This window comes from Archocentrus centrarchus, unplaced genomic scaffold (genome assembly GCF_007364275.1).
Source record: "Archocentrus centrarchus isolate MPI-CPG fArcCen1 unplaced genomic scaffold, fArcCen1 scaffold_30_ctg1, whole genome shotgun sequence".
Lineage (NCBI taxonomy): Eukaryota > Metazoa > Chordata > Actinopteri > Cichliformes > Cichlidae > Archocentrus > Archocentrus centrarchus.
The window spans coordinates 2908028-2935824 of NW_022060259.1; the positions used below are offsets into that span (position 1 = coordinate 2908028).

Sequence of the window (27797 nt, forward strand, 5' to 3'; positions counted from 1 at the left end):
CTGATGACTCTCTGCTTTCTGCTCAGAGCCTGTCAGGCTGGTGGGAGGAGCCAGTCGGTGTGCAGGTATACTGGAGTTGAAACGTCTGGGGGAATGGAGACCAGTGGATTACATTGACTGGACCCTGAAGGCAGCAGCTGTTGCTTGTGAACATCTGGACTGTGGCTCTGCTCTTACCTTTGGATGGAGACTGGAGAACTACACATCTGTGTGGAAGATTAAACCAGACTGTGTTGATTCTGGATCTGCTCTGATGGAGTGTGCAACATCAGATTATTCTCCTTTAATCCTGGATCTCACCTGTTCAGGTAAGCCCATTAGTGACATAATCTGTGTCATCATCCATCCATCCATTCGCTTCCACAAGTCCTGTTCAGGGTTGCGGGGGGGCTGGAACCCATCCCAGCTGTCATAGGGCGAGAGGCAGGGTACACCCTGAACAGGTCGCCAGCCTGTCACAGGGCCAACACAGAGAGACGAACAACCTTTCACACTCACATTCACACCTATGGGCAATTTAGATTAGCCAATTAACCGAACCCCAGTAAGTGCATGTCTTTGGAATGTGGGAGGAAATTGGAGTACCTGGAGGAAACCCACGGAAGCACAGGGAGAACATGCAAACTCCACACAGAGAGAGGGAGAGGCCTGGGCCTCTGGAATGGAATCGAACCCAGACCTTCCAGATGTTATTCTAACTGTGAGGCAGCAGTGCTAACCACTGCACCACCGTGCTGCCCATCTGTGTCATCATGTTTGATTAGTTAATTAATGCACCAGGTTGACACATCCACCAGCTTTCTTAGCTGATGGTTTCCAGCAGCAGCTTCTATAACTGCCATTATAACAGATACCAGTGACCCACAGGCCATAACTTTCAGCCACTCAGATGCAGAGGTGGAAAGAAATGAAGTACAAATACAGTATTTATTATTCTGACTACTTTTTACTTTTACTCTCTACATTTTTACACAAATATCTGTACTTTCTACTCCTTACAATTTCAAAACTTATTTTAGGATTAACGTAACGGGCGAAGATTTATTCCCCATCACTGTCCCTTCAAACATTAAACCAATCTGAGCCTAAATGGAGGAACAATAACACATAAAAGCCGATCATACTGTGTCTCCTCCATCACCGCAGGTTATCGCATAGAAAAGAGATGAAAGAGGCAAAACCCAGATAATTTATGCATCATTTATTGTGCTGTTCTCTGGGGTTGCAGAGAACAGTGCAGATGTTTGTAAGTTGTGGTCATGGTACTTCAAGATTTATAATGAGGTGTATTGGGTGTAGTTAAAATTGAGGGGACAGTTGTGCCACAAGCACCAACTGCTGGTCGTCAGTGCCCACACTTCCCCCCCAAAACCCTCCATGTCTAAAGTGCAAATAAAATCTGGGGACAGAGAGTAATGAGGATCCGAGTGGGGTCACCTCAGCGGCCCCATCTCATCAACCTCTGGGTAACATGCCTGCTCCAAAGGTCCTGTGTGTATCAAGTAGTATGTGTGTATGTGTTGTGAGTTATAATGACTAAAGTGCAATTAAAAAGGAGAGGCAAGTGACTCTCCACCCTACATCTGTGAGTGATGTGTATTCTGCGTGTGTGTGTGGGGGGGGGGGCTGTCCACTGGTTCAATAGGCAACCCGACCTCCCACACCTGCTGGGATGTTTTTAATTGTATTTATGATCTCCTCCTTTAAAACTGGAGCATCTAATGATTCAGTTTGCATTTCCGAGAGGGTTGGAAGATCCAGCAATGTCAATTTCCTGCGCACTTGCCTGCAGTTCTAAAGAATAGAGCTGCATATAGTAATTCCTAAATGCCTCATTCACTTTAGTGGGGTTTGTCACCACGCCGTTGTCCTGCATTTTTACTGCTGGTATAACAGTCTGTGCCTCCTTTTGTTTGATATATCTAGCCAGAAATTTGCTGGGTTTATCCCCATCCTCGAAGCGTTTCTGTCTAGCACAGAAAAGAGAGAATTCTGCTCTCTGCATGAGGATCAGATTGAGCTCATACTTCAGTCTTGTTAGACACGTCAAATTTGTAGGGCTTGTGTTTGCCTTAAAGGAGGCTTCCACTGTAGCGATCTCTCTCTCTAGAGCCATCTGTTTGGCAAGTGTCGTTTTCTTTTTGTATGAAGCATGTTGTATAAGGAACCCTCTGATATATGCTTTTAAAGCTTCCCAAGGTAGTCCAGCAGAGGGAGCTGTATTGAGATTAGTCTCTATAAAAAGATTAATTTGAGCTCTTATGGAGCTAAGAAAGCAAGAGTCCTGCAGGAGGCTCGAATTTAGACTCCATCTTAAAGGTCTGGGAGAGCTGCTGAATGGCTTTAAATGTAAAATAACTGGGGCATGGTCAGATAGGAGTATACTGCCAATTGAGTAGGATACAGCTGAGGATCTTCTCTTCCTGCTCTTGTCGGAGACGGTCGCACTATCTCTCTCTCCCTGCCCTCCCCATCTCTCCGCTTGCTGCTTGCTGTGAGAGCGTCTTTTACACACTGTCCGAATAAGAACAAGATTGAACCATGGATCTGGCAAACTGGGCATTCTCCATCATTGATCGAATTTTTTCCACTATGAGATCCGGGACAGGGGAGCCTGCGTGCCCGAGTGGAACAGACCCGGTTGGATACGTCATCGACTCTTGGAGCTCGTGGAGACCTGTGTGCTTCTCGGCCCTTGGAGTGGAAGACGTGGAAGACGCCTATATATTCGGCTTTTTGGTAGCAGTATCTTCTCTGTTTGGGCTCGGTGGATACCTGCTTTACTCGCAAATTAAGAAAATCTGGACGGCGGTTCGACATCTGCAGAGGCTGCCGAACCAGGTGGAAGGGCTGAGCAGAGCCGTACAAACTCAGACTCAAAGCCTGGTGGACCTGAGCCGCAAGATTAGCGAGCTCGCAGGCGAGAGGGGTTAGATCAGGAGATATAGTTCGGTTCTGCACAGTGAGGACGGCAATCAACGAATTTGGAATATTGGATTTCGAATGGTTTCCCAGTAAGACTGAAGGCTGTTGGAAAAACAAGCAGCCTGTTCCAAAACAACATTTGTTATCAGGAATTCGGCTCCCCTGCCGGCCTTGGGTTGGCAACCATATCTCTCTCCAGGGCTCTGTGTGCGGCTGCTCTTTCCCCCACTCCGCGTTGTGATTTGTGAAGCTGGGTCTGGTGTATCACGGCCGCTGATGAAATTCCACCGCTATCAGCGAACTGTTTTGGCTGGAACCTGGCATCTGGCTCCACAATGCCCCCACCTCTCGTCTCCGTCTGCATCCCCTCCTGACCTGACCTCACCTACCGCCGCTGTCCTTGCTTTACATGTGCAAATGCTTTGCTAAGGTGGTTTTTTTTGGACCCTGGTATAGTGCTCTTTTGAGCACTGTACCAGATGACTTTTTTTAACCTAACTTCCCCATGATGTGTTGTTTTCTCCTCCTGCCAAAGGTAGCGCTGCAAGTCGGCTGCATGACCCGAGGACACATATCCCCCTATGTGTGTTGTGTTTGTGTATTCTTGGATGGTGTTCTGTAACTGCAATTTCCAATGTGTGAACTTGTTCACCCACATGGCAATAAAACTTCATTCATTCATTCATTCATTCATAACAATATTTGACATCAAAAAGTAATCTATCCTGGGCCAGAGCAGAAAGTGTAATCCCTCATGGAGGGATTAAGCAATCTCCAGACATCGCTTAAGCCTAAGGCCCTGCACATTTTTAAAAGAATCAAAGCCAAACTAGAATGACACTGCGCTGGGGTGCTTCGATCCAATATTCCATCCATAACCACGTTAAAATCTCCAGCAGGTAGAACTGGATAATCACCCATATCACTAATTCTACACTCTAGTTGTCCAAAAAATGTTAAATTGTCAGTGTTTGGTGCATAGATATTGATCAATATCATGCTGTGGCCTTGAATCTGTGGCCTTCCATTGTCATGGAATCTGTATCCAACATACAGATGCAAGGTGTGGTATTCCTGATATCAAAAGAACAGCGATGAGTGGGCAAGATCCATATGGCCAACCACAGACAGGGGAGGGGGGAATATAAGTAAATAAAAACAAGAACAGGTGGAAGTTTGGAAAAACAAATTTGGGGTGGTAAAAAACACTAGCCACCCTCTGGTGCACGAACAGCACCTCAAGTAACAGAATATTCCTGGTCGGTGACTAAAATCAGTCAAACAGTCCCAAAAAGAGAAACTTCTGCATGGAAGGAAATGTATAAGAGTTTAGAGCAGCTATTCAGGGATTTAAATGTAAACACACAACTCTGTATGGGTGATTCATAACTGTCCTTAATATGCTGAGAGAAAGACGCCCTTTTGAAATAAAGTAATACAGTTAGTAGTGGATGGGGTGCGTTTGATTCGGAGGAGCTCAGGGCAAAAAAATTATTATTCCATGATGGGAGTCTGATTTCTTTGAATTCAGTTTTAGCATCTTTACTGAGATCTTCAGTTGGGTTATATTATTTTTGTTTTTTCACACTTACACCAATCCACATAAGTAATGAGTGCCCAGTGTGTAGCTCGTCAACCGTGAGTGTCATTCTTATGGCAAGGATCGAATGTAATCCATAGCTTTCTTCAGATTGTTTCCAATGACAGTCAGTGTTTTTTATTGGGATGAAGTGAAAAGATTCTGGAAGCTTCAAACCCTCCATGGACTGCTGAACATCACCTGAGATGACACACCTGGAGGAAACTGAGTGCACCTTGTACTCTTACTAACCATCATGTGTGTGTGTGATTACAGACCTGCTGGTTCAGCCAATCATTTCTTTGTCCTCCATGGACGGGGTCTCCGAGGGGCAGCAGGGGCTTCTGGTGTCCAGAAGCTCCAACTTCACCATCAGCTGCTCCATCCAGCCACAGTACCCAGGAGGCTCCTTCCACCTCACCTTTAACAAAGTATACAAATACACACAGGCAGCTGTCAATCACTCTGCACACTTCCTGTTTCCTGCAGCAGAGCCCGCCCACCAAGGAAGTTACAGCTGTGTTTATGACGTCTACGTTTTTTCCCATAACTTCTCCTCTGAGAGCCGCCTGCTGTCTGTCACTGTCTCAGGTAAGATGAAGCAGAGCTCAGCCATCAACATCAACCTGCTGATATTCACACATTCAGTCTGAGGACAGAAGAAAAAAGTGGAAAAGACAAAACACAGGAAACAACTCTGATCTGAGTGCACATTATAAGCTTCAATTTAACTAGCAGGTAAAAACTCTGGAGCCTAAAAATCAAGACTTTACAAGTGTCCTCAACCCAGAGGCAGAATTAACTGAGCTGGTTCTTCTTTGTAATGAAAAGGTCCAAGAGACAGAGATCCCTTTGATCACTTTTATACACAAGAGATGAAGCTGTAGTACAAATTTGTGACACTAAGTCACTGAAGTTCAGTTCAAAGTGTAACTGAATCAAACAGGTCATTTTCAGGTTGCTGCAGTCTGAGTTTAATGAGAGCTGTTGGACTGATGATGGCTGTGAATGTATCTGATCAGATCCCACAGGTCTCATCATCAGAGTGGTCCTCCTGCCGCTGATTCTGCTGTTGGAGAACGTTGTCTTGTACTTCTACTGTAAGGTACTGAGCAACTCTTTGCAGCTCACAGTGAAGCCCTCAGTCTGTTTATTGAACTGCAGTGAGGAGCGATGCAGTCGGTCTAATCTGTGTGCCGTCATTCCTCTTCAGGCCAGCAGGGGGCACAAGTCAGGCAGACGGGAGCACATTGAGCTGGTGGAGCGTAAACTCGGTGTTTGTGCAGCTGAAGGAGGGCCGGCTGAAGAAGGAGCTCATGGAGAGGAGGACGTCCCAGCAGCTCATCGGACATCCTGATAAATTTGTGAGCAGAAACAGAAGCGACCATCAGGTCAGTCAAGGATTTGACTTTAACCACAAGGCTGGAATTATCCTGTAGCTCTCTGACAGGCAGCATGCAGAGAGCACAGACTGTATATAAAAGATGCACATATATCTGAATCTGACCTGCATTCCTTCTAATGTCCAGCAGGGGGAGACTCCTCTGGTTGCAAAAAGAAATCTGATTGTATAGAAGAGAAAATGAGCCTGCTGCTCAGCTGCTCTCTGAGCTCAGTAACACTTCCTGATGTTGGTTGGTGAGTAAAACAGTCAGTGGAACATGAAGAGCAGAGGTGATGGAGCTGAAGAAAGTCACTGAGCACAAACACAAGCTGCCTGCAGCAAAGTCTGGGCCTCTTTGAATCCCTGTGTTCATGTATTGATGGATTATAGAGACGCCTGCTGAGACCGACCAGCTTACAGCTTACCTTCATCACAGGTGTTTTTTTAAATATGCTCCAGGTTACACCACATAGCACATTACAGCGCCACCTACAGATGGATTTGTCGATCTAGAAGAAGTCCAGGTTTGGTGGAGCAAATATGGTGACAGTGAAATTTTAGTTTAAAAAAAAGTTTTAATCATATTAGTGAGATATTAACCAAAACATGTTTCTGGCTCTGTTGTGGTTTAATAATAATAATAATGCATTAGATTTAGATAGCGCTTTTCAAGGTAGTCAACACCTTACAGTTTCACACACTATTCATTTACACCTCAATCATATTTGGTGGTGGTAAGCTACTAATGTAGCCACAGCTGCCTTGAGGCATTCACATGTACGGCCCCTCCCACCAAACACCAACCACACTTAGGCAACATAAGTTAAGTGTCTTGCCCAGGTATGGGCAACATGCGCTCAGATAGGGACTCGAACCAACGACTCTCCGGTTGCGAGGTGAGCACCACTGCCACGCCAACACAAGGTACATTTTCTGCTGTCAGATTTTCAGAACAACAAGAACAACCAGAGTTCACCACTTCAGTTCAAGGTTTTTGTAAATCAGGACTTTCTATTTAGGGATTTTGAGTCATTTTCATTCTTTGTAACTCCAGATTTTACTTACAGAACAAGAAGGAGACTTGCAGTAATTTTTCTCATCTTCATATGTAAAATTTGCTGTTTTTTTTAGTCAAATGTGTCATTTTTGAGTAACTTTTCTTACCTTTATATTGATGTTTTACTTAAGAAATTGATTTTATACATATATTGCATAAATATCTAAATAAAACAATGTTTCAGGAGTTTCCTCTGTGAAATGTCTTCAGTCTAAATAAAAGGGTCTCAGGGGTGGGTGCCACTGGTGGGGCACAGAGCCACTGCAGGTGGAGTGTGGACACCGAGGGAAAGTCTGCAGTGAAACTATGTTGAATGACTGAGATTTCTGAAGGGAAAATAAACAGAGTGTTTGTGGATGCTGAGCTTTATTTCAGAGAAATTCAACCTGGATCCATTTTCAGTGATTGATGAAAAGTTGGGGGTGTGGGCTGATTTTGGCTTTTGAAATGCCTGAAAGAGTTCAAACCCACAGCTGTGAATGAATGCTCTGGAGGGGGTCAGGTTTGTGCTCACAGCCCGTTTCTCCTCCATCACCCTCTTTCAGCCCTTAGACAGCCTGGAGGTGTGTTTGGGGTCATTGTCCTGCTGAAACACAAATGATGGTGCCACTAAGCTCAGATCAGATGGGACAGCATGTCTCTGCAGAATGCTGTGGTAGCCCTGCTGGTTAAGTCTAACTTGGATTTTGAATAAATCTCCAACAGCGTCACCAGCAAAGCACCTCCATCACACCTCCTCCTCCATGCTTCACGGTGGGAACTACACATGTAGGAACCATCTGCTCACCTTTTCTGCATCTTACAAAGACATGATGGTGTTTGGACTCATCAGACCAAAGGACAGATTTCCACTGGTCTCATTTCCATTTCTTAGAAGTGGCTCCTTTGCAGCAATTCGACCAGAAAGTCCAGATTCACACAGTCTTCTCTGAACAGCTGATGTTCCTGCTTGAACTTGGTGAAGCACTTAGTGGGCTCTTATCTGGGGTGTTGTTAATGTGCAGTTTCTGATCCTGTGCATCAGAGGAGCCTCTTGGTCTTCCAACTTTGAAGAATCTGAAATATTAAACACATTCTGGTTTGTTTAAAACTTTTTTGTTCATTAAATAATTCCATATGTATTTCTTCATAGTTTGGATGACTTTAGTGTTCATTTACAATTAGAAGGCGTGTCCAACCTTCCACCCACCTATCATTTGTTCATTTCATTTTTTTAAATCAAAATATCAAATTATATTTTACAAATGACAAGAAAATTCATTTCTAGCATTTGTGGCCTTGACTTTTATGAAGGAGTATTTCAACATTGGGTGGTATCTATTGCAGCGTAGTATTAGCACATAGAAAATGTGGGCTGGGCGAGGTATGTGCTCTACTGAGTGCTCTTGTGCCACCTGAGGGAGTCACACCATCAGGTGAAGATCCAGAGCTTCAGAAGAAGTCCAATTGATCCTTCTCCAAGAATCCTGATGAACTGAACATCCATAGCATTATTAGCATTTTATTAGGGAGAAACAGGATCATAGTGAGCTGCAGCAGTAGCTCAGTTTCTTAGCAGATGCTAGAATAGAATAGAATAGAATAGAATAGAATGCCTTTATATGTGGCAGTGGCACAGTGGGTAGGTGCTTGTCTTGTAGCCGGAGGGTTGCTGGTTTGAGCCCCTGTCCCTGCGCTCCTGTTTTTCCTCATACTTCTCTCTGTTTCTTTTCACAATGTGTTGCACATACTCAGGGCGGTCTGCACCTCGTAGCTGTACATAGCCGGCACTGTAGAAAGACTCATAGGTTGGCAAAGATGGTCTCTTCAGTAGGTGATCTGAACGATGAGGAACGTAGAGTTTCAGCAGTCTTCCGTAATATTGCTCTGGATGTTTTTCTTGTGAGCAGCGGTGAAATCTGATGACAGCAGGCTTATCATTTTTACGTCTTTGTGTAACCGGCGCCACACTGCCTCTGCACTCTAGGCTGCGGCAACCCCTCTGCGTTGTGTTGGCGATAAAGAATTAAAGGAGTTGTCTGTTACTTTGCCGACGGAGGCAGGTTTATTCCCCCCACATCTGTGTGAATAAACGCAAATTTAGTACAGCGACCTCATGGAGCTTCTGCATGCACACACTCTCTTCTCATCAGCGCCTCTTGCCGACTCACGGGGTGTTCTCAGTTCTGGAACTGAGAACTGAAGAAGCCTTTCGGATGAGAGGTGAAACGTCTTCAAGAAACAAAAAGAAGTCCAGTCGCCTTTTTCAAGCTCCAGAGACTACTATGACCTGGATGACTGAGAATCTACACAGACATATGGTGAAGAGCAACTAAACTGACCTGATGGTTCTGGTTCAGTTTCACTTTCAGTAAGCATGACCTCTTGTTGACTTACACATGCAGTTGAAATGCTCTCAGAAATATCATTCTCTGTGATTCTCTTTAGAGTTGATGAGTTTGATTCCTTGTAAGCTTCATCCAACAGAGCAGGTGCAGCAGTAGTGTTAACTGTAGGTGTGCAGTCTGTGTCTGGGACAGCATCACTCAGGTTTACTGGGCTCAAAGTGTAAAACTGCACTGGCTTCAGCTCGTATTCACGGGAAAGAGGTACCTCCATCTCTTTATACAAAGTTAAGAGTCTGTTAATCATGTCACTCAGACGTGTGAACTTCAGCATCACAGCTTTACCACAATTGCGTGACTCTGGTGGCAGAAGAAGACCACTGGCTGTCCTGGAGTGTGGATCAAAGAAACCATATTTGCCTGATCTGGATCTGAACACTGCGATGCACAACGCGTTCATAATCAGCAATGCATACTGCATGTCTGACAACAAGCAGCTCAGTCCTGCCTCTAGGATCAGAAAGGTATCTGCAGCTTCTTTTGGAGGTTCTCCATATGTGCCATACCTGGAAGGCTGTGTCATGTCTACGTGATACGTACACCTGCGCGCATCAACTATGTCTGGGAGTTCATCAGTTGCCATATGGATACTGTCAGGAAACCTTTTCCTGGCCTCATTGTACATCACATCACCTTTATCCAGGACTCGATTCAGGTCAGCTGTTGTAACGTTTTCATGCTCATAAAGGAATGCCAGGAAAGTCAGAGAGTTACATGTGCACTGGCTGTTTCTAGATTTACCATATTTGCGATGAGCCTGGCTGCGAGATGCACAGACGTGTGTTTCTGAAGGCTGATTTCCCACATTCACAAAGGATGGTCCTGATCTCTGGTTTACCTGCTAAAAATAAGAAGGTCCTGCTACACATGTATCATCACTACCATGACGAACTGCAGTTCTGCTCTGACCTCTGTGCTTTACATGACTCTGAGAAGGTCCTGCTACAGACACAACATCACGCTTCATAACATCGGCGTAGGTCACCTCTGGTACACGTACAGATTTTCGTTGACCTCCCTGTTTGACCCTTTCACCTGTTGGCTGTGGAGACACGTTCTCTGATGCACACTTCTGGGGACCAACTTCTCCTTGTTGCTCACTTGTTGATGTCGTCTGGATGTCTGATGTCTGCCAGCATTTCTTTGCAGCTCGGGACCTGTTGCTTGACCTACCCATTGTTGCTCTCCAAAACCACAAATATTCGTCTTATTCCCGTATTTCTATAATTCAGACACAACCACGGAACTGACTGTAGTCTACGGTTTACCTTTAAAGAAGATTCAAATTTCCTTTAGCACAAATTACAAACTTCTTGAAGGGTTCTAAGATTAAACTGTCACACTCACTGTCTGCTGACAAAAATTGTCTGTATAAACTCTAATACAAAATCACTGATCACTATAACCAGGATAACACTGAAGCTTTAACAGATAAAATTTAAAAATTAACTTTTCAATGAACCAAAATATCAAACTGTTTCCTTTTATTGTACTCTGCCAAAAACTGTTATCTGTACTTGTTATAGCAGTTCAGTATAAAGCTGTTAGCCTGCAGTGCAGCTCTATCAAATACTTTATATTTCACTTATATTAACAGAATATTTCTCAGTAGTTCAGTATCAGCTACTCTGTCCTGATCCTCAAGTGCTTTCACTCACCAGCAGAAAATAATTGATAAAGATTTAATAAGAACGAACTGAACTATGTGTGATAAACTCTGGCTTATATTTTAAGGTGTAGATTCAATCAGCAGCACAGGTGTAGCAGTAGGATGGCAGGTGAGGGCTTCTGGCAGCAGCAGGCTTTCTCCTCCGTCTCGTTGAGCTGAGACAGGAAACAACCACTCCAAAGAACTGCAGGTCCTCCTTACAGATGTCTTCTCTTTTTTATTTGAATATTCACAAAACAGCAAAACACTTGAATATGCACTCAGTGACTGAATAAAGTTAATATATATGTCCAATCAAACACCTCAGACTGGGTACTAAACTGCAGTCGAGATCAAAGGACTGAAAATAAGTTTGAAATGTTTCAGATCAGTCCAATTATTGAATTCTGGTAAATATTTATCTGGTAATATTCACTGAGTATTTACTGTATTCAAAAATTTATGTATTTGGAGATCTGGATTTCCTCTGATCTCAGTCAAAAAGCCAAATTTCTTATGAAAACAAATTTATTTTATATTCAAAATGAATTTCTATAATCTTTTTTTCTTTCGAATTTTGTGAAACACTTTTCTTCTTCACAAATTAAATTTCCGTGTTTTCTCCTAAATATTTAAATCTTAAAATCAGTTAGGAGAAAAACTTTGGCACTTTTTTCTTGCCAACAAAATATCTCAAAAACTGAGATAGGCTACCAGAAAGACAGGAGTACTTGTAACTTACCGTATTTTCCAGAGTATAAATCGCACTTTTTTTCATAGTTTGGCTGGGGGTGCGACCTATACTCCGGAACGACTTATATGTGACATTTATAACACATGAACCAAAATACTCCAGCCACTTGACATCTCCGTGAACTGCAGCTTTAAGGCAGTCTTGCGTAACCTGAGGGCGCAGTGGATGATGAACGGAGAGCACAGCTTAACGGCAACTGGGAGAGTTCGCCACCCAACTTTCCTGGAAGTCATTGGATGGATCAAGAAAACATGGGCTTCAGTGACAACCAAACCATCCTGTTGGGATTCAGAAAGACTGGAATAATTGGAACTACAGCTGACGACGAGTCTGACAAAAGCGACACAGAAGAGGAAGCGGCGCTTCGTCTACCTATGGAGTGTGCGGAGTTGTTTAGAAGTGACACCGAGGATGAAGAATTCAATGGATTGATGGTTTGGTTAACTTGTTAGCATGTTCTTTATGCTATGGTTATCTGAATAACTGTTAATGTTACGTTAACATACCAGACATGTACTCTGTTCATTGTGCGTCATGTAGCTGAATGTGTTACCTTAGCATAACGTAGGTGTAAACGTGTTCGCCCTGTTCTTTAATCCATTATTATTTTAAATTGCCTTTCAAGATGGAATTTCTGCTCTGAGTCTCGGATTCTATCAAATAACACCCCCCCCCCCCCCCCCCCCCCCCCCCCCCCCCCCCCTCCCCTCCCCTCCCAAAAAAAAAAAGTGCGACTTATATATGTTTTTTTTTTTTATTATGCATTTTTTGGCTGGTGCGACCTATACTCCGGAGCGACTTATAGTCCGAAAAATACGGTAGTTAGAACTTGTGTCCAGAGAAGTGTAACTTGTATCCAGAAAAGCGGAACTTGTATCCACAAAACTTGTATCCAGAAACGTGGAAGCAGTAACCACAATCCTTCTATATCGGGATTGAAATTTTTGGTCTTTCACAACGGGAATGAAAACTCTGCCTTTTCACAGTAGGAATGAAAGTTGTGCCTTTTTCACAGCAGGAATCTCTTTCAATTAGACAGAGCGGGGATAGAGGAGAGGGACAGATAGGTGGAAAGGCCTTTTAAATGGTGTTTTCAATGGCATTTCAATTAGAGCGGGGATAGAGAAGCGGTAAAGAAAGAGAGAATTTCCAAAAATCAGGCAGAGCTTGGTAGATGGCCAGGAAAGACAGCTTTGATAGAGAGAGGGGACACTGGAGATGGTGGTCAGCAGGATACCTGAAAAACACAAAGACATCAGTTAAGCTGCTGTTTCCAAAATAAATCATTAAATGTCACTAAACTGTTCTATCATCATATAGTCCAATTAAGACAGCATTTCCAGCTGTTCAACTTATTTCATAGTTCTGAGCGGCTATGATTTATATTCCTGATTTACTTCCTGGAATAATAATAAAAATGCTCCTTAGAAAACACCATAATCATCTTCCTCTGTTCAACCAGAACCTTTTTCTCCAACTATGTGAGGATGTGAGTTTCTGCCTTTTCATAACAGGTCAGCTGTGTAAAAATTGACCCACTCTGAGATTTTCTATGAAAATCTAAAGGAACCAAAAGTTAAGCATGCAAAATGACTATGTTGGTGTGTAGGTGCTACTCTGAGCTTTGAATATTATTTGAATATTATAGCCACCATAAGGCCCAGAGGACCACAAGTACGTAAACTCCATCAGTGTGTGCTCAAAGAGAAACAACATGAAGCATGAAGGAGCATGAAGTCTGCATAACAGTGCACCAGAAAGTGCACTGAAGAGATAACAGATCACTAGAGGTTGTTCCTTAGTGATAAATCTCATTGTCTTTAAACCTGGACGTGCTGTAGATCCTTCCCTGTGGAGAAATTTCTTTTTAAAATGTGACTGTGCAAAGTTCCCTCAGGCTCTACAGAGCTGATCAGTGAAACACGACTGCATGAATTTCTATTGCAGTAGTGCCAAATTGTTGGTGTAGTGAATAAAACTGTGGTACTGCATGGATCAGTGCACATGATGAGTTCTGTATTATACATCATTTAAAACTATCCTACAAATATTATTCCAGTAGCTGTAGTTTTCTGTTAATGACCTCTGACCTCTGCTTTAATAGCATAATCCAATATTTTAATTCTGACTATAGTTTCAGTCACTGCTGAAGTGATGATTCATCACTAAAATACAAACACTGTTCAAGTATTTTTGAGTAACATTTCATTTCATGGCCGTAATAAATTATGTTTGAATGATTAGCAGCAGGTCAAATTATGCTTTTTCAGTCTATTTGAATTCTATTAAATCTCTAATAATCTATTCCTACACTTACCAGCCAAAGCACCAAATGCAGTCAGGTTTCTGTAAGAGAGAGGAAATAAATATTTACATGTGTGCAATATTATTAAAACTAACAACCCAAATGAGGAACAGTCTAGGGAGCTGACAGCCCCACCCCCCATTTTATAATTCAAACTGCCTGAAGAGGCTGCAGCTATGATTGACTTCACTCTGAAATGGTATTTGTTCATTTTTCATGACAGATTGTCTAGTTGTTCATTTCATCCATCCATCCATCCATCCATCCATCCATTCGCTTCCGCTTATCCTGGTCAGGGTCGCGGGGGGGCTGGAGCCTATCCCAGCTGTCATAGGGCGAGAGGCAGGGTACACCCTGAACAGGTTGCCGGCCTGTCACAGGGCCAACACAGAAAGACGAACAACCTTTCACACTCACATTCACACCTATGGGCAATTTAGAGTAGCCAATTAACCTAACCCCAGTAAGTGCATGTCTTTGGAATGTGGGAGGAAACCGGAGTACCCGGAGGAAACCCACGCAAGCACGGGGAGAACATGCAAACTCCACACAGAGAGAGGGAGAGGCCTGGGCCAAGGTGGAATCGAACCCAGGCCTTCCAGATGGTATTCTAACTGTGAGGCAGCAGTGCTAACCACTACGCCACCGTGCTGAATTTGAAAATGAAATTGTTCATTTCAATTATATTTAAAATATATACAGGTCAAAATGTAAAAGGTGCTGTAATACAGTTTTCTGTTCTGTGATTTCACTCACTGAAGTCACTGTCAGCACTGATGCATTCAAGTGATACAAGAATTATTATTATTAAAATCTGCCTCACTACAGTTTCATGTCCAATTCCATTTATAATGTGCACAGCCATGCACACACACACACACACACACACACACACACACACACACACACACACACACACACACACACACACACTCATGGCCAGACTCCTGTGTGTGTCTGCTGACATTAAACCATCATAATTATTATCAAACAGGAATATTTCAGACTGCTGGACTGATTTGAATATATTTATACAAATGTTCATTTGCAGTGATGCTTGTTTATCTGGACAATACAGCAGAACAGCAGGTCTAAGGCGAAAGATTAAATTGCCAGTAAATGTCATCAGCTTATATGAAACCAATTATGTTGACTAATTAACATCTGCTGAAAAATCTGCTTTATATGTCAACATACAAATATTTCCTCACAAGACGAGAGAGACCTCGTCTTGTGTACCTTTACTGTGTTTGTTTGGGCCACACAGAGTATATTACAGTGGGTGGATAGCCCTACCAAAACAGAACACCCCTCCACTTCCACGGTCTAAAATAATTTAACTGTAAAATGTAAATTATGTTTAACTGGTCTGTTTTACTGACAATATACCCTTACTTACCGAACAGCACCAAAAGCAGACGGGTTTCTACTAGTCTGATAGACAGAGAAAAAAAATTAGTTTGTGCCATCTGAGAGTTCACAGCAGCAGAAACACTAAAAAAATGCTTAACAGCATTCACAGTAATAAATAAAAGAAATACTGTGACTATTATTATAGCTATGTATATTAGTAGATCAGTCACCAGGATCTAGACAGTGGGTGATTGCCCAGAGCTGTTATGGCGCTATTATTGTAGCAAAAGTTCTGTGTCCATAAATGAATCCACATGTGTGGAGATTTGTGTGTGCATAAGTGGATCTGTGTGTCTGTAATCAGATTTGTAAATGTGCAAAGAAATCTGCAGCGCAGATATTAATGGTTGCAAAGTCTTAAAGTTTTTCTCAAGTCACTGAAAACACACGTCAGGCCGCCAAGCTTTACAACTGGCTCTTTTAACATGACTTTTGCTACACTTCTGACGCTGCAGAATCTGTGACAGATTTGTCCGCAATCGAGGGCTCTTTCACCGTCATGCAGGCTCACAGGCGGGTTGCGTTCAGGTCCGCTGGCACTTATTACTCGCTCTAACAGCGTCACATTAGCCTGCTGGTAGCGGTGGCTGTGCCAATGCAAGGCTGGCTCAGATGGACACTTTACTGGATTCACCACATGCTAACTGTAAGTACCTCTTTCTGTTTGTTCAGGAGCTTCATCAGCAGCTCATATTGGAGTCGTGTGAAAAATCAAATGCAGCTGGAATGGAGACTGTAACTGGAACAGCTGATTACTCATCTGATGGTTCACCAGCAAACTGATGTCAGCTAGCTGAAGCAGTTATCTAATACTGACTGTGTAGGAGTCATTGGAGGATCTGATCAGTAGAGGCAGACTAGGATATGACTGATGTAAGAATGGTCAAAGTACTCAAAGCTTTATGACACCGAAGGAATTATGAAACGTGAATAAGCAGGGCTTTCAAATTAAGCCAGCGGCAGGCGCATTTTCTGCCCACTCCACCACTCTGCGCCGTCTACTTTTTAATTTTCCTAAAAAAAAAAATTTTGCGCATCCGCGTCTCCTTTTCCAGAGCCATGTGGACGCTCGTGGCAATATTTACATTCTTTTAATCTGAGCCATTTGATTGGTTCACGACTGCCACGTGAGTATTCATATCGTCTGCTGCCGTCATGGCTTCTCATGCACGTAAGGAAATAAGAGCCGTCACAAGTGGCCGCCAGGCATGGGGACCAGATGATTGGGCTTAAGAAATGGTTCAAGCCCACGTCCGAGGTTGAAAGTAAGTAATCTAGGTATACATGATCAATGTGAAGAATAGAATTCTAATGATCAGATGAGAGAAAGGTGGAATGCGATCGTCTGCATGATTTGATGATGAATTTCATTCAGGGGCAAGTTTAACGATAAAATAATATGCATTAGCGGAGCTTCTGTACTTTTGAAGATTAACTTTCAAAATTATTTAAAATAAGAGGTGGGAAGTAACGAAGTACAAATACTTTGTTACTGTACTTAAGTACATTTTTGAGGTATCTGTACTTTACTTGAGTATTTATTTTTCTGACTATTTTTTACTTTTACTACCTACATTTTTACACACGTATCTGTACTTTCTACTTCTTACATTTTCAAAACAGACTCGTTACTTTATGTTTAACACGTCTGAGAAAAGTTTGTATTTCCGTCCAACATCAAACGATCTGAGCCTCAACGAAGGAATAATAACAGATAAGAGACAATCGTACTGGCGTATCCTCCATCACCGGCTTATCGGGTACAAAGGGATTAAATACGCAACCCCATATAATTACTGTATCATTTATAGCGCTATAATCAGAGGTCATAGCGGGCCGGACCGAGTCCGTAAGTTATGCTCGCGGCACATAAACAGCTTAGCTAGCGCTACTGAAGAGGAGCGAGCATGAAGGGAGTAACGTGTGGCAGGTAAATGCAACGTTTCTAAATGCTCAACAAATATCAGCAAACACACAAAGTGTGTGCAGTTTGTCACACAGTGTGTCTGCTAGCTAAAGAAGAGCTGGTGTATTTCAGGGAAAGAAAAGAGAGAGAAGTTCACTCAGAGATGGAGAAAGAGGACAGGAGAGGAAGAGGAGAGGTTAGATTTAAAGGTAAGGAGTGCAAAACAAACTGAGGTATGCTGACTTTGTGTAATTCACAGATTGTATGAAAATACTGCAGTTTAGTGTGTGATAAACAGGTCAGCTTGTTGTACTGTATTTACAGTAAAGCTCTGTGTTGGTGCACAGAGGCTGTGTTCATGGTCAGAGTTACAGGTTACATCAGTGCAGCAGAGATGAGTTTGAATCAAAGCTGCTGATGCTGAGGTTCATTCACTGAATCCAACATTTCTACAGCCTGTATGCTGTCAGTGTAGGGGATGGAGATCAGCTCAGAGAGCTGTGAAATACTGGGTTACATCTTTGTGAATTCAGTTCATCCACACAGAGCAGTAAACCTCAGAGCAGCAGCAGCAGGTCAGCTGATCACAGCCTGCACACCAACATCATTTACTGCAGCTACAATAGAAAGCTGTGATTCTTCTCCCCATGCAGAGCCACTACAGCTGATCTTAGGGTTCCTCCACCTTCTGAGTCCCACTGTAACCCCTGAGTATCCTCATGTTGGTGTTTAGGTGGAGGCACAGTCACCCTCTACTATGGAGGACACAGAGAACAGAGCTGTGTTTAAATTCCCTTTCACAGATTGTGTCCTACAGAACAGATTCAAGCTGAGTGCATTCATTAGAATTAAAATTTAGATTGGAATAACGTTTGTATTCTCATGTATTATTTTATATTATTACACTAATATATAATGAGGTTCAGTTAGCTTTACACAAAAATTGCAGGTAGAAACATCCTCCAAAGAGCTACCTTTACTTTCTTACTTTGAGTACATTCCAGAGCCTGTACTTTTTTACTTTTACTTAAGTAAAGATGTTGATCCAGTACTTCGATTTTTACCAAAGTATTTTTTCACACAAGTACTTGTACTTCTACTGAAGTACAGAATATCAGTACTTTTGCCACCTCTGTTTAAAATTAAACCATAGCATTGTTGAGATGCACTGCATATAAGTAATGGTTTGTGAACACATCAGCCGTGGCATTTCTTCCTTTCATAGTAGAAGTTTTTCATTTATAGTAACTTTGATATATTTATTAGGGATGCACAATTCACGTTTTTCACTTCCGATACTGATACAGATATCTGAGGCATAGTATCGGCCGATACCGATCCGATACCGATCTGATAGAGAAAAACAGTGCTGAAACGACTTCAAACATTTCGTTTTTTTTTTTTAAAACACAGACATACTGAATTACAAATTTATTTAAAACTCTACACCAGTACAGCATACTTAAACACACATAAAAACATGTAAAAACAACACAACTTGCATTTGTTCAGTCAGTGCAATTATGAGTATAACATCAAATGTAAAATAAATAATACCAAAGAACCTGAAACTGACAAAAACAATAGGTTCAAAACCTTGGTCAAACATGAAAAAATAAACTGCAAGAAACCTTTGAAATGGTTCAGGAATTCTAAATATAATTTGAAATAAGAGAAACAACAATACCTTCACTAGCTTGGTTGACAGATATTTAAAATAAACAGCAGTCAGCTCTTTCCAATGATTTAGTGCAATTGTGCCAATAGAAATTAAGAAGTAGGCTAATATTAGCAGAGTTCATGTTTGGAGAAACCATGTGATTACTTAAGAGTAGAATGGGAGGCAGAGCCTTCAGCTTTCAGGCGCCTCTTCTGTGGAACCAGCTTCCAGCTTGGATTCGGGAGACAGACACCCTCTCTATTTTTAAGATTAGGCTTAAAACTTTCCTTTATGATCAAGCTTATAGTTAGGGCTGGATCAGGTGACCCTGAACCCTCCCTTAGTTATGCTGCTATAGGCCTAGTCTGCTGGGGGGTTCACATAATGCACTGTTTCTTCTCATTCACCTTATTTACTTTGTTTATACTCCACTCTGCATTTAATCATTAATTGATATTAATCTCTGGCTCTCTTCCACAGCATGTCTTTCTCTCCCCTCAGCAGATGACCCCCCCTCCCTGAACCTGGTTCTGATGGAGGTTTCTTCCTGTTAAAAGGGAGTTTTTCCTTTCCACTGTCGCCAAGTGCTGCTCATAGGGGGTCATTTTGACTGTTGGGTTTTCTCTGTATTATTGTAGGGTCTTTACCCACAATACAAAGCGCCTTGAGGCGACAGTTTGTTGTGATTTGGCGGTATATAAATAAAATTGAATTGAACTGAATTCCATGAGACAAACTTGAGTGTGCTCATGTTTAGATTAACAGGTGAAGTGTTGTGTGTTTTCTAAAGATGTGTGCGCGCGTCCTCGCATGTGTCCTGCATGACCTTGTGTACGCATGTGTACTTGTCCCGCATGACTGTGTATCCTGTATGGCAGTGTGTGTGCTGTATGTCCGTGTGGCAAACATGTTGGGTGCAAAAAAAAAAAAAAAAGGAAGAAGAAAAGGAGTGTAAAGTGAGAGAGAAATGAGACAGTGCAAACACCAAAGAGCCGTTCAAAAGTGACAAAATATTAAAAAAACTCAACATGATAACAAAACAATGCGCTGTGCATTAATTGTTATATACAGACCTGTAGACCGGCCGCGGTTTAAGTTTACCTCTTATCTAATCAATTACATGCTTTAGATTAACTTGAAGTTGCTCCTAATAAAGCTATGGGGTAACCTCCCGATCCCTGTACAGCTGACCGTTAACATAAAGGTTATCTACAGCCACCGTAGCTCTGACGCCCTCAGTGATGTATTTCTTCCTTATTGGAAATAATACTCGCCTCCGATCGAGAATCTCTTTTGGAAATTGTTCGTTAACACTGTAGTGTGTTCCACGCAGCTCTCTGCCCCGACTCCTGACCTGCTCTTTTTGCTTGTAATGTTCAAATTTAGCTACAATTGGCCGAGGCCGTTTGTTATCGGGCTTCTTACCTCCGAGCCGGTGAACACGATGGAAAGTTATATTTTTTACCGCTTCACTCGGGAGTTTCAGCTGATGCTGGAGGAATTCACGAACCGAGGCTTCGGCATCCTCCTCTGCTTGCTCTGGGATCCCGGAGAAGACGAGGTTGTCCCGCATGCTCCGAGCTTGGATGTCCAGAATGGTCTCCCTCATTTTCTTGTTTTCCCCAGTCAGCTGTGTCATCCCATCGGTGAGTTGTTTCACGGTATCCCTCAGCGTTTGGTTCTCGACGGCGAGCGATGCCACCTGCTCTTGGCTAAACTCCAGAGACACCCTCAGTTGTTGGAATTCCTTGTGGAGAACCTCCACCAAGACAAGTCGGGCATCTAGGCTAGTTAGCTTCTTGTCGATGGAGTCCAGGACATCAATGAAGCTTTTCTCTGGGGATAATGTGGATGTGCTTGTTGAGCACTCGGAGTGAGTGCGTTTAGACGTTGGTGTGGCCGTGGTAGCGGGATTTTTTTGTGGTTTGCCCATCACGAAGTTGACAAAACACTCGTCGACATAGCTCTCCAGGCTGTCCAATGTTTCCTCGTCCAGTTTGTTATATTGAAAAAATTAATAGGCAGAGGTTAGTATTAGGAATAATTCTATTTTGGTATAAATATATTGGTTTGATTTACCTGAGTTGGACCAGTTTGTTTAATATACCGCCATATTACTTACGCACAGCTCTCGCGTGATCTCAGCAGTGACGCATCCTCTCAGCAGTTCCGCCTCTCATTTGAAATTCATTGCAAATTGACTTCTGTGTTTTTGAATAAGCATGTTTAGAACAGATTTGACGGTAAGCTTCACAAAGTCGAGCACGACCGCGTGTAGCTGACACGTCTCCACAGGGAAGTTACGCACCTCCACCAGATCGTACTCCTGTGACATTGTAGAATCCTCACACTGTGCAAAAGCTGCAGGGACAAGCTTATAACTGCCTTTGGAGCTCGCAACCTTGTCCTACTGGTCATGTGTAGGTACTGCAGCTTTTATTCACACACAGCACAGGCGTGTTCTGAATCAGTCATGGTGCCCGTAAGCCATTAGCAGCTACACCCATCTCAGTCACGGGTTTCTATTACTAGCTGTCCTCCATACCTGACAATGTGCGTAATTCACATCTCAAACTAATAATATCGATGAGAGAGCAGCAAAACATAACCGATAACATTGTAACTAAACACATAAACCCCGAAATGAGAACTCCCATGATCCTTTGCTCTGACGAGTCCCATCCTTGACTGACGCTAGCCCTGTGTGCACTATGCAGACTACGATACAGAAAAAAACAGTTTACACATGAAAAAAAAAACGTGCTAATCTGTATGATCTGATTTATCAACACCCTAATCCTTTTGCACGATGCAGACACAGGGACTGTTAGCATTGTTATTTTATAAAAGGTTATTTAGGAGTGGGAGTTGATTTAAACATGTTAGTCGAATTGGTGTGTTTTAACAACACCCTGTAATAAACTTTTATTCTGCTGTATTCTATTGAGTTGATTCTGATGAAGACAAACTGTGCAGAGATGTTTCATTAACAAACTAAGATCCTCTGTTAATGATGAAAAAGAATAGAAACATAGTTAATGGGTAAATCCGTGCATCGTTTTGACTTACACAAAAATAGGATTATACACGTCACTGAGACATTATTTCCTCCTGTGTGATATTCTGTTGTGACTTTGAATCGTGCTTTGGGTAAGCTGTGTGGAACGGTCAGAAAAAGGATGAGATTCTGCAGCTATAATGATTTCACCAAACTGTCAGGTTTTATCAAGCTCAGTGAAACAGCATCGGTGCTGAAACAGAAACTAGGACTACACGTTTAATTTCTGCTTAAAACGCACAGACTTATAAATAGATGAATATGGGAGTAAAACAGATGTTTGAGTAGGTGCACATTCTGCGCTATGTTTGAGGTATTGGTGAAACATATGATAAATCAACCAAAGATGGCTGCTGTTTATGATACTATAACAGCCAGAGCAACAGGGATGGGATATGTTGCAAGGCTGAATGATGCCACAAGGTGGTGCTTCTTCCTTGTTGTGTGTGTTGGACTGAGAACCACAGCAGAACGCCGCTGATGCCCACCCAGCCGACATCTTGGAGCGCGAGCTCTACATTGTGACAAGCTGATCGCGGGACGCTCTCTCTGCCTATTGTCATGTATGATCTGGCTATGTAGAGCCGTGGAGACCTGGCGTTTGATGGTCGTAAGTTCTGCCAAATAAAGGCACTGTATTCGGAATCTTGTCAGCTATGTTTATGAGTTACCCAGGCATGGCTAGTGCTAGCCCTAGCTAACTTCGCTAGTCTCTCCACCCGCACCAGCCGCCTGTTACAAATTGGCGCCCGAACATTGTTTCTTGGACCTCTTCTCGAGCACACCGACCGAGGTTTGGACTGGAGTCAGTCGATTTCCCGATCGCCAGCCATGGATAATTTGCTTTTTGTCCAGCTCGTCCATGAAAGCAAAGCTAACCTCCTCTGGTGTGACCGCGACTGGGTGTGATGGATTATACGACTGTGGCACGCCGGATATTCACAAAGTAATTTATTTATGCTGGAGAACTGAGGTATATTACAAGAAGTACACCAGAAGGTTTTTCTTTTACCGTGTTGGATTTAAGGACTATTTTGGAACTTCCCACTGCAGCATTAACTGACTGTGAAGTGTACAGACTCCGCATATAGCTGGAAAGAGAAAAAAAAAAAAGAAGACATTTACCTACTAGTACCTACAGTGTTAGTTTTTTTTATTATTATTTTGCTGTGATTAATTCATGTTATGGTGAACCTTGCTTCTTTCATTCATTGTCAACTATTGTTCTTTGCAGGGCAGTGTATTTTGGGGTGTTTTGCTGAATTTGATGTTTGATTGTCTGGCTTTAAGTCACTGAGATTTGAGATTTCAGTGGTTTTATAGACTACAGACTTCTGGCCTCTAATAACACACTCTAATAACACTGTATTGCTGATTTAAGGTGCAAATTCCCAAAAAAATCAATGCAGAATGGCATGCAATCTGGATATAATGGATGATGAGGTTGACTGTCACTCCGACATGGACATTGTTAGTCTAACACAGTACTTGGTTCCCTAACCTATAACTTCTGAGCTTAACCAACAGGTTTAAGAGTTACAAACAGAGGTTGAAAGATTACAAGAATGTCTACAAGACTCCCTCTGCCTGCAGAAGAGTACTGTATATTGAAATGCTGGGATCAGTGTGACAAGAAAGACTGTGACACACATGCAGCACAACAACCAACCTCTAACCCTGTAGCCTCGTCAACTCCATATTCACCAGCTGTGACTAAGACAGTGTCCCCATCCCAGGACACAAAATCCTATTCTTTCCTGTAGCAACATTCCCTGGAACTGAACAACACATCCAGGATGATTGCTGCTGCTTTGCACCATGCTAAGCTGGAGCCTCCAGTATTTGCAGGCGATAAAGGGGTGCCCCCGGAGGACTGGTTGCAGGCCGTCGACACCTACAGATCCTCTTTGAACTTAACTGATGCACAGATTTTGAATGAACTGCCTCATTTTCTTGCAAAAGAACCCAGCAAATGGTTTAAGGCACTTAGCTCACATGTTGTGTCTTGGACACAATTCTGCCAGCTTTTTAGAACAGTGTTTCTACCATCTGACAACCAGGAACGGGTGCTAAGAGGCATACTTGACCGTGTCCAGTCACCAGAGGAGCCTCTCCCTACATTTGTGGCTCACATGCTCGGTGAGTTTAACAAATTAAGGTGTCCCCCACCAGAACAAAAGCAGATTGAATTGATATGTAAACATTCTCTGGAAAAGTACAGGGTTGCACTGTATGGCACACCTGTCCCTTCAGCTATGGATTTGCTGCTGCGGGCTCATGAGCTCCATGCAGTCCTTGGGCCTAGTGGTCATCAGTCCTCTCCTGCACGCTTCAGAGGCAAGCGGGACAACGAGCTTCACTGCTTTAAGTGCTCTCGGCCTGGGTTCACGTCCTGCACATGCCCAAGCTGCACCATCGTGACCCACACTGAATCTAACATGTCCCACTCCCGACCTAGACTTGTCGGAGCCTCCTCAGTAACTCCGTCTGCGAATGTGGACGAGCTTGAAGCCGAAACACACAGGCTCACAGCTGTTGACCAAATATCCACCAGGCAGGCGGGAAACCGAAAGGGGGGGGGGCATTTTACCGAGGCAACCCTCCCCCCAGGCATTGATTGAGCCTCACCCAGATGCCATGACCCCACAAGAGCAAATTGTTCTGGGTCATATGGAGGATACAGCTTCTCAGGCACCCTGGAACACACCACTGAGGACCTTAGTAAACTTTAACACAGGGGCATCACTTTCTGCTGTACGAGCTGACCTTGTCAAAGTGAACAATTCCTACCCTTGCAAAACTCAGCAGTGGACAGGCCCCCCTGTGATCCTTGCAGACAATGCTTGTTGTTCCCCTGATGGTGTTGCTTGGCTAACCATCGGCTTCATGAACAAACGTTTTTACCACAGTTTTGCCATAATTCATAACTTGACGACCCCTTTCATTTTGGGGATGGATTTCATGATCAGAGCTTCATTAACCATCCATATCCCCTCCAGAACTGTATACATGGACAACATCCCGTGTCCTGTGGTGAGCGAAGAGGAGGATGAAGCGGCTGACTTATTTGTTGAAAGAGGGATGATCATGTCCCTTGACTCACTGGAAACAGCGCTTGTCTCTACAGTTGCGGAGGCAAACCTTGAGAAGGGCCAAAAGTCAGCTTTGGTCAGCCTCCTCACCCACTTTGGGGAGATGTTTGATGGTCATTTAGGCCACACCTCCCTCACTGAACACACGATCAACACCGGGGATGCAAAACCTATAAGTCTCCCCCCGTATCGCACCTCCCCAGCAAAAAAACAGCTTATTGAAGAGCAGGTGGATAAGATGTTGCAGGATGGCATCATTGAGCCCTCCACCAGCCCATGGGCTGCCCCAGTTGTAATTGTGAACAAGCCTGGGGCTGATCCGAGATTCTGTGTGGATTTTAGGGGCGTAAATCAAGTCACACAGAAAGACGCGTACCCTTTGCCACGTGTTGACGAGTCACTTGACTTCCTGGCGAGAGGGCGGTTTATCACAACACTGGATTTGGCCCGTGGATACTAGCAAGTGTCGGTTGTGGAGGAGTCCCGACCGAAAACTGCTTTTATATCCCACTGTGGTCTTTCCAGTTCTGTGTACTCCCCTTTGGTCTCTGCAATGCACCAGCCACCGTTCAGAGGCTAATGAATACTGTCCTCGCAGGTCTTGTATACAAGACATGTGCTGTGTACCTGGATGACATTGTGGTTGTTTCCCCCACTTTTGAACAACACCTGGCTGATCTTGGGGAAATGCTCGAAAGGCTCAAATCTGCAGGTCTTTCTTTGAAACTTAAGAAATGTCAGTTCTGCTTGAGTGAGCTCACCTTCCTCGGCTATCGCATCACTCCTTATGGCATAAAGCCTGATGAAGACAAAGTCAAATCCGTGTTGGAGTTTGGCATCCCATCCAGCGTCAAACATGTCAGGCAGTTTCTTGGCCTGACAGGGTACTATCGCAGGTTCGTAGAGAACTATGCACGCCATGCTGAGCCACTTCACGCGCTCACCCGGAAAGACAGCTTTCCACTGGGATGATAAGTGTCAGAAATCCATGGATCTCTTGAAAAAGTGTCACTTCGGCACCTGTCCTCAGACTTCCTGACTTTGGACGCCCTTTCTTCATTCACACCGATGCTTGTGATATTGGCCTTGGGGCAGTCTTGATGCAGAAGGATAGAGAGGGTCGAGAAGTTGTTATTGCTTATGCAAGTCGCTCTCTGCACAAAGCGGAAAAGCCATACTCTACCCCCGAGAAGGAGTGTTTGGCTATTATTTGGGCTCTTGAACATTTCAGACCTTATGTTGAGGGCCTTCATGTGACTGTTTTTACTGATCACAGCAGCCTCAAGTTTCTAATGTCCCGGCCTAACCCTTCCGGCCGACTAGCCCGATGGTTCTTACGACTCCAAGTCTTTGACTTCAGCATAGTGCACAAATCCGGTGTGAACAACAGAGTGCCGGATGCACTATCTCGCAACCCTCTGCCTCATTCCTGCAGCACTCCTACAGATCTTTTGCCCGAGTACGCTGTCATTGGCAGTTTGGATCTCCGTACTCTGCCTCCAGTGTTACTGTCAGATCGCGAACATGTAGCGTAACAGCCCAGCGGTGAGCTCGGACATTGCCTATTATTTCGCCATAATATTTTAATTAAGTACTGTCTTGTCTGTTTTATGCTCGACAGGTGAGTTTGGATATTAGATTATTTACCTTTGTATTTTTAATTAACCACTGTGTTGTGAGATTCAACCTCTTTGTTGATCGTCTGGGAAAAACCCTTGTAACGAGAGGCAAGAGGAAGAGACAGTGAGGTCGACTGTTTTGATCGGACACCTTGTATGTCATTATCATAAATCAGCGCAATCACGCACGGGCACACACGCATGCGCACACGCCCTCTCATGCACGCGCGGGGCTTTTTTCACACCTAGGTGTGAAAGGTCCACCTCCCTATACTACTATCACCAGTTAACCTACAGATGCAGCCACTGAAAATTTCCGGCCGATCCGTGACGCGACCTTGGCCGGTCCTTGGCCGATTCGTGGCCGAACCTCGGCCTAAACGCGATCCCCCGCTAATGACGTAGGAATTCCGGCCACTGGTGGGAACGCCCCTAAGCAGCATTTGGGGAAAATGGTGGTAATGTCTTGTTTATCCACCAGGAGGAGCAGTAATAGTGGAAGCGCATTCATTAGCAGCCCGCTGTATACTGTACCAAGGATCCTCACATCATTGAACTGTAATTGTAAGCGGAACTGTCCATTAAAAACAATAGAAAGATGAGAGTAAAGCGGTCATTATAGTGGAGCGGTGAGTATTGTCTGGAGGGACGGGCTGGGCTTGAAGTTCAGCCCGGGACCTCGGACAGGCTGTGAGCGCTGCACCGCCAGCGAAACTGGGTAAAAAAATAATTAAAATAATTCTGATCACCAGCCGGTTTGGCCTGGCAATGACCTGGGAAGCCTTATCCTCTCATCAGTGTCACATTGTTCTTCCAAGTCTTCTCAATGTTAAGCTTTTTGTTTGTTTATATTTTCCCTTTTATTTTATAATCAAAACTGCGACCAAAATGGCTATAAAAGGCCTTTTCTTAAAGGATAAAGTGGTGTTTGAGCCACAGTTACGACGGAGCGGCGGCTCTTTGAAATGGGACGCAGCCTTCCTGCGGCAGACAGCTAGCAGCAGGAACCGGAC

General features: G+C 43.5%; 1 protein-coding gene across 1 annotated transcript in view; it reads left to right on the forward strand.

Annotated features, from left to right (window-relative positions):
• LOC115776288 (scavenger receptor cysteine-rich type 1 protein M130-like) overlaps positions 1-27797 on the forward strand; it is a 216784-nt gene that overhangs the window by 75673 nt on the left and 113314 nt on the right. Inside the window, exons 13-14 of the mRNA XM_030723904.1 lie at positions 27-308; positions 4781-5095. Coding sequence (XP_030579764.1) covers positions 27-308; positions 4781-5095 — 597 coding nt within the window. The remainder of the gene's footprint in view (positions 1-26; positions 309-4780; positions 5096-27797) is intronic.